The sequence below is a fragment of the Nematolebias whitei genome, chromosome 21, assembly GCF_014905685.2.
Source record: "Nematolebias whitei isolate Nwh7 chromosome 21, NemWhi1, whole genome shotgun sequence".
Taxonomy (NCBI): domain Eukaryota; kingdom Metazoa; phylum Chordata; class Actinopteri; order Cyprinodontiformes; family Rivulidae; genus Nematolebias; species Nematolebias whitei.
Genome location: NC_056518.1, coordinates 810394 through 820905, shown reverse-complemented (window position 1 = coordinate 820905; position 10512 = coordinate 810394). Strand labels below are relative to the sequence as shown.

Genomic DNA, 10512 nt, shown 5'->3' with positions numbered 1-10512 from the left:
CTGTTGAACCAACCTGTTGAACCAACCTGTTGAAGCAACCTGTTGAACCAACCTGTTGAAGCAGCCTGTTGAACCAACCTGTTGAACCAACCTGCTGAACCAACCTGTTGAACCAACCTGTTGAACCAACCTGTTGAACCAACCTGTTGAACCAACCTGTTGAGCCAACCTGTTGAACCAACCTGTTCCCCCGCTCGCCTGTGGGGGCGCTGCACCAAGAACTACTGAAAGAAACGACACAAAAACCTCTGAAGACACTTCTTCTTCTTCTTCTGTAAATAAAAATAAAAATGAAGCGGCATCAAGTTTTAGCAGTTTTAGGAGTTATATTTTGTCATTTTTCAAAAATGGACTCAGCATGAGCAGAAGATGAGACAGAAGACCATGGAGAATATTGTTCTTCACACAATTCAGCTGACGGCTCCATATAAGAGAAATGCATGTTTGTTTGTCCTGTGGAGCGTGTCCGGTCTGTTTACATTCACACTGTACTGGAACCGTGCTGGAGTTCTCTTCTACCGGACCCAGACCTAGGTTTTAGCCCAGGCCAGAGTTCGTCTTTTTGTTCCGTGACAGAGTTCGATAGCGCGTTCACACCTCCCTAAAGGAACCGGACTTTCTAGGAAAACGAGCTGGAGTTGGATTAAAGTGACTAAACAGGGCTGCTGTGAATGCAGCCTTATGTCCCTGGGTGAGAGAGAGAGAGAGAGTGAATGGTTGTTTGTCTCGTTTGTCTTTATGTGTCCCTGTGATGGACTGGAGACCTGTCCAGGTCCTCTCGTACAGTGACTGCTGGACATGGGCACCAGTGACCCCCGTGATCCGAAAAGGGAGATGCGGGTAAAAGATGATGGCTGGATGGATTTAAATTGCACAGTCATTAGATTATGCAGTATGAGTACTCAAACGTAGCATTTTTCTTCATAAAATGTCCAACTATGTTATTTTGAATCACGAAGCTTGTGTTTCACAAAAACTAACAAGAGTTTTGTTATATGTCCAGGTCTGATCTGCCTTCTGTTGGAAGGAGAAGAACTGGATCATCTCATGTCTCTCTCTCCCGAGGAGCTGCTGTTGCGCTGGGTCAACCATCATCTCAGGAATGCAGGAACTGAAACAATCAGCAACTTCAGCGCTGACATACGGGTACCACACTGAACAGATCCGTCTGCACTCACACCATCACTCTCACAGAGATGTTATTGTAATGTTATGTTTTGTCTCTGAAGGACTCGCGGGCCTACTTCTACCTTTTGGAACAAATTGCTCCTCCAGATGAAGATGAATTTCATGTGGGGGTCAAAATTGACAAGTCTGGCCTAACTGTGAGTTTATTTGTTATTGCCTAACGCTGAAGGGGAAAGGGATGTGTGTTTGCTTATCTGTAGAACAAAAAAGGTTAAACCATTTCATCTGCACCAGTTTCTTTAAGGGAGAAACGTTTCGTCTTCCATCCAGAGGACTTCATCAGTCTGTGGCCTGCCAACCAGATCTGTCCCATCAGTAGCCTTCACTGCTGTGTTTCAAGCCAACCTCCTGTTGGGATCTCAGAAGTAGACTTTAACACATGCAAAAGGACCCACCTGTCCAAAACAATCAGTCATCATGTATAACTATCAAATGTTTTAGGCCACATGGCCAATTGCTGCTCACAGCAACAGCCTGAGGACACCAAGACCAAAATGGTTCAGAAGAAAGGTTGTAAGCTCAATCATCCAGTTAGACCAGTTGGTTTAACCAGCCGCTCAAAGCAGATGGTCTCTTGTCCTGAGCTGGTTCTGCTGGAGGTTTCTTCCTGTTAAAGGGAGTTTTTCTTTCCACTGTCTCCACTGTGCTTGCTCAGGATGGGAGACTGCAACGAAGCCAAGATTCAACTTGTCTGCTGGATTCCTTAGATAGAGAACTTTACTAATTGGCTTTTATGTGAATGTTCCTGTAAAGTCCCTGAGACAACTTTGTTGTGATTTGGTGCTTTATAAATAAACTGAACTGAATTGAAAAAAGGTTAAATCATTTTATCTGGACCAGTTTCTTTAAGGGAGAAACGTTTCGTCTTCCATCCAGAAGACTCCATCAGTCTGTGGCCTGCCAACCAGAGCTGTCCCATCAGTAGCCTTCATTGTTGCAGTTTTTTTTTTTTTACAGTGGCTTATCTGTAGAGTTAGCAACTTATATTTTGAAGGACTGGGTGTATGTTGACAAAGCTCAGAAAATAATTGATAATACTTACAAATCATTAACTTTTGGAGTCAGCTGTTGTGTCCGTCATGAGCTAATTGAGGTTAGCCAACAGAAAATGGTTACAACTCTGCTGATTTTACAGGTAATGGCTAAAATCTGCTGTGGTAGTAGCTGAGTGTCATCCTCAACACATGTTTCAGGCACTAAAAGTTAACACATGATGTTGAAACACTGCATAATATTCACACAAAAAAGGTTAAATCAGGTCATCTGGACAGTTTCCTTTTGGGAGAAACGTTTCGTCTTTCATCCCAAAGACTTGATCCGTTTGAGGCCTGCCAACACAGATCTGTCCTATAAATAGCACCTTATTGATGTGTTTAAAGTCAGCCCTTATGGAATTCCCAGGAACTGGCTCTACACATGCAAAAAGGGACCATCTGTCCAAAGCAATCAATCATCAGTGCATATTAATCACATGTTTTAGGCCAGATGGCCAGTTTCTGAGATTTCCACAGAGGGTTGACTTAAACCACATTAAGGTGCTTTTAATAGAACAGACGTGGGTTGGCAGGCCTCAGACTGATGAAGCCTTTCAGATGAACAAAATGTTTCTCCCAAAAAGAGACTGTCCACATGACCTGATTCAACCTTTGTTGTGATTTATCTACCTGGATGACTGAGCTTACATGTGTGCTAGATTGTTCACATCATTTCAGTGATTTGACCAAAATAACTAGAATGCTGCTCCTTCTCACCAGAACTTAATCGTAGTATAACACTCTGGCATGAAAGGCTAGTCTTATTTTTTGTAAAAGTTGCGTACTCATTTTAAACGTTTGAATGTGTGTTTGTGTGAAGGAGTGGGATCTGGACCAAAGAGCTGAGCTGATGCTGCGGGAAGCAGCCAAGCTGGACTGCAGGCAATTTGTTTCTCCTCACGACGTCACAACCGGAAACAGCAAACTCAATTTGGCCTTCGTGGCCAACCTGTTCAACACGCACCCCGGTCTGCAGAAGACTGGGCTCAACAACCTGGAGGGGGAGCACATAGAAGGTACTACATAATCTTAGCTGTCACATTGCATACAGTGCTTTTCCTGCAAGTCTCAAAGGTCAAAGAATAATAAAACGTTCAAGGTAATAATTATCTGAAGGTGTGGCAAATGTTGAATGATACCAAGATCAGTGTTGCATGAAAAGCTGCTAAAAATGTCTTCATGTCTTTCCAGCGGAGACCAGAGAAGAGAAAACATTTCGTAATTGGATGAACTCTCTGGGTGTTTCACCACATGTAAACCACCTTTATCGGTACGTCATCAATAGGATGTCTTTATCTTTATACTTGTCCTTATCAGAGAACATGCATTATTTGCATTCCTAAAGATAGCATAATGAATGTGCAGATTCTTGGGGAATGGGATGAAGAATCGCAAGCGTTTGTTTCCTGAGGTGCAGGTGGTCAAAGCAAGGCTCTTCAAGGGCATCAGTGACTAAAACAAGAGAAACATTGATCTGAAATACGTTCGTTTTGGGGAAATGTGGAAAGTGTATAAAAATATTTTTCTCTAAAGTAACAAAATCTAAATATTTCTGGACATTCTCTAGACAGGACTTTTTCTTAAAACTTGATCCTATGGGAGGCCAAGTATCTGAAGGTATCAAAATGCCAAAACATGTCACTTAAGATGAGCAACGTTGAGACATGAAACACCTTGTACGCTAAAAATTAGAACCTAAATGTCTGAATGTTTAATTGAATAAAATATAAATACATGTGAAATTAGTGGTGATTGTAGACTCTTTTTGGGGGTGCTCAACCACCCATAAATTTTAACTCAGCACCCCTTAAAAAAAACACATAATTAGGATTTTATAAGGAATCTCAGTCCTCACACCTTAGATTCACCAAGATATAGAATAAATATGGAATAAATGATGACACAAACGGACGGGTCAGTAAAATCTATGATGTTTTTGCATGAGTCAGATCCTCACTGCCACCTGTCAGTCAATCCAGTAGGCTCATCTGCAACTGACCAATCAGCGATCTCAATTTGTCCTGAAGTGAAACGCCCCTTACCTGCAGGAGCTGGAGGGGTGGGTGGGTGGGTGGGGGGTGTTAGCATGTGTGAGAGAAGCGGAGCGTGCTCTATTCACACAAGGAGAGCTGTTGGTCAGACGACTTCTTGTTATGTTTGTTAATTTGTCATATAGAGGTTAACACAAGGTCAACAATACAATGAAATGTTCAGGATGAGAAGAAACAAGTCGACTCACTAAAAAAACAACAAATCTAAAGCTTGCAATAAAAGTACTAAATAAAGTACCAAAAAGTGAAAAAGAAATATAATATTTATTAGGTCCAAAAGAAATATAGTAAACAATAAGGGTGCAGATAGGATGAAGTACCTAGTATAAATACCAGTAAATACTTTGCAGGTAGTAATATTAGCTTAATATTAGATTCTTGTTGTGCCATGCTCTCTAAAATAGTTGTTGAATCAAGTATTTACTTAGGTAAACATGGATGTTTAAAAGCCCGTTAAAATACACCAGAATGCAGGAAATAGCATCTACTTAATTGAAAATGTTCTGGGGGAGAACCCCCAGACCCCCCACCAGTGTGTACCCCCACATTACAAATGCTTCTGATGCCAATGGACACTGTACTGTTGAAGCCCAGCATCACTGTCAACACGGGCTGAGCGCACGGCGGGGTGCGCCTCTTTGTTCATGCAGCCTTTGTTTCATACACATTAGTCTCACTGGGTCACGAGAACTCATTTTCAAGAGACCTGCTTTAAACAAAAAACACAGATGAGGTACACACAACAATAATATTGTATAAAATAATAACACAAGAATAATTCTAGAATTGTTTGTGTGAAATAGTCACCAAAAACAACAAACGTGTAATAACTTGTTAAAAGAAATTAAACTTTTCAACATTTTTCAGTCAGGTCATCTGTACAGTTTCTTTGTTTTTTTTGTGCTGAAACGTTTCACCTTCCATCCAGAAGGCTTCATCAGTCAAGGAAACACACAACAAAACTGATTCTTCCTCCAACAGCTTACTCCAAAGTGAAACAAACCAGTTATGTTGGTGCTAAGATGGTCTGTTTGGCACGCCCCCTCCTCCGGTGCCAGCCCTCTCCCTCGTCGACAGTCATGTCAAACTGGTTCAAAACCAACAAAGTCCATGCTCAATAATCCAGGTATACAATCCAACAATTTTCAGTCAGGACATCTGGACAGTTTCTTTTTTTTGTGTGTGTGCTGAAACGTTTCACCAATTGATCGTACACCTGGAGGGACTTGTCTGACTGCGAGGAAACCCCGGGGAAGATCCAGGACATGCTGGAGAGACTGTCTCTCCAGCATGTCCTGGGAACGCCTTGAGATCTTCCCAGAAGAGCTGGAAGAGGTGGCTGTGGAAAGAGATGTCTGGGACTCCCTGCTCAAGCTGCTGCCCCTGCGACCCAAATTTGGAACAATAAAAAGATGATGGATGTATGTATGTTTGTATGTATATATATATAGTGGAGGGTGGTAGTTGGGTAGGGGGTGGTGAATAGGTGAATATAAGAGCTAATATAAAAAGTGCCCTCAACAGCAGCCGTAGCTCGGTGGTTGGTGCAGTAGTCTTGTGGTCCTGAGTCTGCAGGTTCACGTCCAGGAAGGGCATCCGGTGCAAAACATTTGCAAAATATTTCATGCTGTGCAAATCTTTGCTCACTGTAGTAATCCTTTCCAAAGGCAGCACCCGAAATAAAAACATGAAACGTGTCCTCATTTGGCTAGCGCTCAGGAACATATCTGCTCTTTTCTCCATATATGATGTCACGCCTGATAAAAGTCCAAAATAACTTGATAAAACAAAAATACCCAGACTAACACTTTATGTTCATGTAAGAGATCTTTCAAACTTAATGTCAAGGATTTTCCTGTTGGCTGTACATCTTCTGTATCCTTGTGTTTTGCAGCGACTTGTGTGATGGCATGGTGATTCTGCAGCTTTTAGAAAAAGTCAAAGTACCTGTAAACTGGAAGAAAGTCAACAATCCACCTTATTCTTTTCTAGGAGGAAACATGAAGAAGGTGTGACCTCACAATAGAAAAGTATTGTGCACAAAAACAATCCAAAGGTTCTTACATTGTTTTATTTTCAGCTGGAGAACTGTAACTATGCTGTGAAGCTGAGCAGAGATGTTGCTAACTTCTCTCTGGTTGGAGTTGGAGGAGAAAACCTGAATGAAGGGAGTCGTACACACACCCTGGCTCTGGTCTGGCAGCTGATGAGAAGGTACAAAATCCAACCAGAACTCTTAAACTTCATGCACTGTAGACTGATTGATATATTTATTAGTTGTCGCTCGTTGCGTAAAGGCAAAAGTGGAAGATAATCAGAATAAACTTTATTGTCATTGCACCGAGACACAATGAGAACATGTACGTACAGTCGTCCAAAAGATGGATGGAGTGCACGAAGCTGCTGCTAATTAGCGCGGCCCTCTTATTCTTCTTCAGAGTAATATTTTACTTAGATGAGAAAAGGGAAGAAGACATGAGGAGAGACGGTATAAAAAAGATCTCTCAGACCATGTTCTAGACAGGGCACGATTTGAGGCCCGTGCGTGTGTTGTTTCTGTCTTTTAGCAAAATATCTCATGAACCACAGAGCAATTGTTTTAATGAAACTAAGAAAATAATAATTGGCTGTATATCTACAACTGACAGTTTTTATAGTCAACAGTCAACTCAATTAAAGATGGCTACCACCACCAGATAACATTTACCAACACACACATAAAAAACTTCCCTCAGTTGATTCTACATTGAGCTAAAACTTGGTGTGGTAGTAGGTGTGAACAAGCCTCAACATAACATTTCCAAACTTTGACAAAAATGTCTCTAACTTCATTTCTCACCAGAACATGATACAACTCTGGCAGGTGTAGGAATGAAACACCTTTAACTTTTTGTCCCCCATCGTGGAGCAACAAGAGGGAATAGGAAATGCCCTCCATCCATGTATCCGTGCATGTTGTGAGCAGGATAACTTGGAAACATTAGTGAAGTACCGACTTCCAATTTGGTTTGTGACTACATCTTGGTGTAAGAAAGGTCACTGTCAAAAATTGTATGGCCCCATCAAAATACAAGACGGCTGCCTTCATAAATGTATATATATATATATATATATATATATATATATATATATATATAAACTTTCTAACGTGAAAAATAAACAATGTGGTGACATCTATTTTGATTTATGTCTACATCTAAATGTAAAAGATTGCTTTCAAAAATTGGGTTGCCAGGTCAAGGTCCAAGATGGCTGCTTTCATGAATGTTCATCTGTCTTGTGAGCATATCTTGAAAAATAAATGAGGTACTACCTTCGATTTTTGTGTGGCTACATCCATCCATCCATCCATCCATCCATTATCTTTACCTGCTTCTTCCTTTTCGGGTCACAGGGATCAGTGGTGTCCATGTCCAGCTGTCACTGTGCGAGAGGCGCAGGACACCCTGGACAGGTGTCCAGTCCATCACAGGGCTGGCTACATGTAGGCATACCAAATGTTCCTTTCACAACTTGTGTTGCTCCATCAATATCCAGTCCAGAAAAACACTAATCTCAAAAATACAAATGTTCACCGTTCAAATCCCTCAGCGACGGGGAACATTAGCACACCACTTGCCTTTTTACATTTTTTGTTGCTTTTTGTTTTGAGTCAGACCGTATCATCTTTGTTTATTTTTGTTGTTGTTGTTGCAATCTCAGTTATCTGTCCCTTTTTTTTCTTTTTCTTTTCAGATACTCGGTTCTGGTTTTGTCAGATCTGGGTGATGGGGAGAAGGTTGGAGATCAGATCATCCTGAACTGGGTCAACTCCACTCTGAAGCAGAAACGAAAGGACACGCAGATCAGCAGCTTCAAGGTGTGTGTGTGTACAGCTGTGTAAAATTTAAAGGTGCTTCTTAGTTTGAAACTATGCGTTGTTGTGCCCAGGACAAGCTGATCAGCACCAGTTTACCGGTGATTGACCTCATCGACGCCATCGCTCCTGGCACCGTGAAGTGGGACATGGTGAGGAGAGGGGAACGAGGAGTGCTGGGGAATGATGAAAAACTCAACAACGCCAAGTAAAGACCTGTTTCTATCTCTTTACTCCTTCTTTTTCCAATTACTGCCTGACTGTTGTCATCCCGTTTCCCTCTCAGGTACGTCATCTCATTGGCCCGTAAGATTGGAGCCCGTGTCTACGCTCTACCTGATGATTTAGTGGAAGTTAATCCTAAAATGGTGCTGACAGTGTTTGCCTGCCTCATGGGACATGACTTAAGAAAGGGCAAACACTAAAACTCACACTTGGGTGGTGCGTGTGAGTGGGTGTGTATTTTTTTTTACTATTTTTCCCGGTTGTAATTATTTTTCTTTGGCATGCAGCTTTGATACATTCAGCAGACATAATAAAATAATTGACTGAATTGGTTTTATTAATGGCTTTTTAAAATTAATTCTTATTTTTTATGGTTATAAGAAAAACTGTTGGCATTACCCAAATCCTTTCTTGTGTGTAAAACTATTGCATTTGTTTCTATGATTTTTTTACATTTTAAAGTTTTATTGGCTTTATACCTGATAGGTTGTCAAGAGTTCTACAATATTCACTTCCTCTGCAAAATCATACACCGTCTGTGACTGTTGAGCTTTGAATGTTATTTAATTGCTGGAAAGATAAATTAATAAACATAAAAAACAAACATGCATGTGTGTTATTTCAAGATTTTTTTTAAATGCTTTAAAAAGCATTGCATGGAGAGAAGTAATTCATGTAACCTAAAAAAATAAATGTATGACTACAGTATCTCAATATATCGTTTTAATTTTTTAGAAGAAAAGAAAGGAAAAACATCCAATACAGTTATCAGTGTCAGGTAGATTGCCGTCTTAAATATTTCATTTTCATTTCATTCAATTATGTTTTTTCTTTAGAAAAATGTACCTATTTAATTTAAAATTCACCCCTACATCACAATACCACTGCTCATGATGCCACCACCACTCTGTTTCACAGATGGGATCAATTTCTTCCAAAACACAGTCTGAATATTGAAATCAAAAAGCTATTAAAAATAAACATCTAACCCAGGTTCATCCATATCCTGGTCCTCAAGGGCCACTATCCTGCATGTTTTAGTCAAGTCATCTTTATTTATGGAGCACATTTAAAACAGGAGCTGTTACCAAAGTGCTTAACAATAACATCAATAAGAGTAAAATTAATTGAAAAAATAACACACTAAAAATGTGTGTTTTAGAGTTTATTTGCTCCAGCACATCTGAATCCTCCTACTTCCTGAGGCAGCTGAGACGAGCTGGTCTGGAAGCTCAGTCCTCACCTCCTTCTACAGGTGTGCAGTGGAGAGCATCCTGTGCTCCAGCATCAACGTGTGGCATGGAGGCTGCACAGCTGCAGAAAGAAAAGCTTTGCAGAGAGTGGTGAAGGCTGCACAGAAGATGTTGGAGTCAGCCTCCCCACCATCACAGACATCTACACCTCCAGATGCAGGAAGAGGGCCACCTGCATCATGAAGGACCTCACTCACCCAGCACACACTTTTTTTGCCCCGCTCCCCTCAGGAAGGAGGTTGAGGAGCATTAAGTGTAGAACCACTAGACTGATGAAGACTCATGAATCTCTAACCAGAATAATCACTGTGAAAAATCACATCAGGCTGCTGATCAGTTTCATGTTGCTGCTGATCTGTTTCATGCTTCTGTATTCATTCATACTCATCTGCTCACACACTCATGTTCGTGCTGCTGTTCAGCGTATTGTTTTTGTACTATTAGTGCTTAGCATATTTTTAGTTGATGTTTTTCTTAGTTCATATCTTAGATCTTATTACTGTTTTTTTTTTTACATTTTATACTTTGGTTGGATGTAACTGGGACCCTATGTACACAATTTTGTACACATGTGGTGTGTATGACGAATAAAGAAACTCTGACTCTGACTATAAATCAATGGGTGATTAATGGACTTCTGCAGAACATAAAGAGGTAATTTAACCATTGATTCAAGAGTGATGGAGCAGGAAAACAAATACAACCTGCAGGACAGTGGCCCTGAGGACTAGGCTTGGACACCCCTGCTCTAACCCTATACCTCAACCATAATATGAAGACCAGGGCACACCCTAGAGCGAGGTCTGGAGGGGGAAGTTTGGCAGTGAGCGCTTGGCGGATGAACTGTGACTCCTAATGTGCCATGCTAAGCCTGAAAAAGTGACAGAAGGTCATGTGAGCCCACC

At 41.0% G+C, this 10512-nt stretch overlaps 1 protein-coding gene across 1 annotated transcript in view; it reads left to right on the top strand.

Annotated features, from left to right (window-relative positions):
- LOC119427617 (plastin-1) overlaps positions 1-8636 on the top strand; it is a 66364-nt gene extending 57728 nt beyond the window's left edge. Inside the window, exons 8-16 of the mRNA XM_037695253.1 lie at positions 1004-1146; positions 1230-1325; positions 3043-3238; positions 3414-3492; positions 6168-6282; positions 6354-6487; positions 8009-8132; positions 8204-8337; positions 8416-8636. Coding sequence (XP_037551181.1) covers positions 1004-1146; positions 1230-1325; positions 3043-3238; positions 3414-3492; positions 6168-6282; positions 6354-6487; positions 8009-8132; positions 8204-8337; positions 8416-8554 — 1160 coding nt within the window. The 3' untranslated portion in view covers positions 8555-8636. The remainder of the gene's footprint in view (positions 1-1003; positions 1147-1229; positions 1326-3042; positions 3239-3413; positions 3493-6167; positions 6283-6353; positions 6488-8008; positions 8133-8203; positions 8338-8415) is intronic.
- Positions 8637-10512: the final 1876 nt, after the last annotated feature.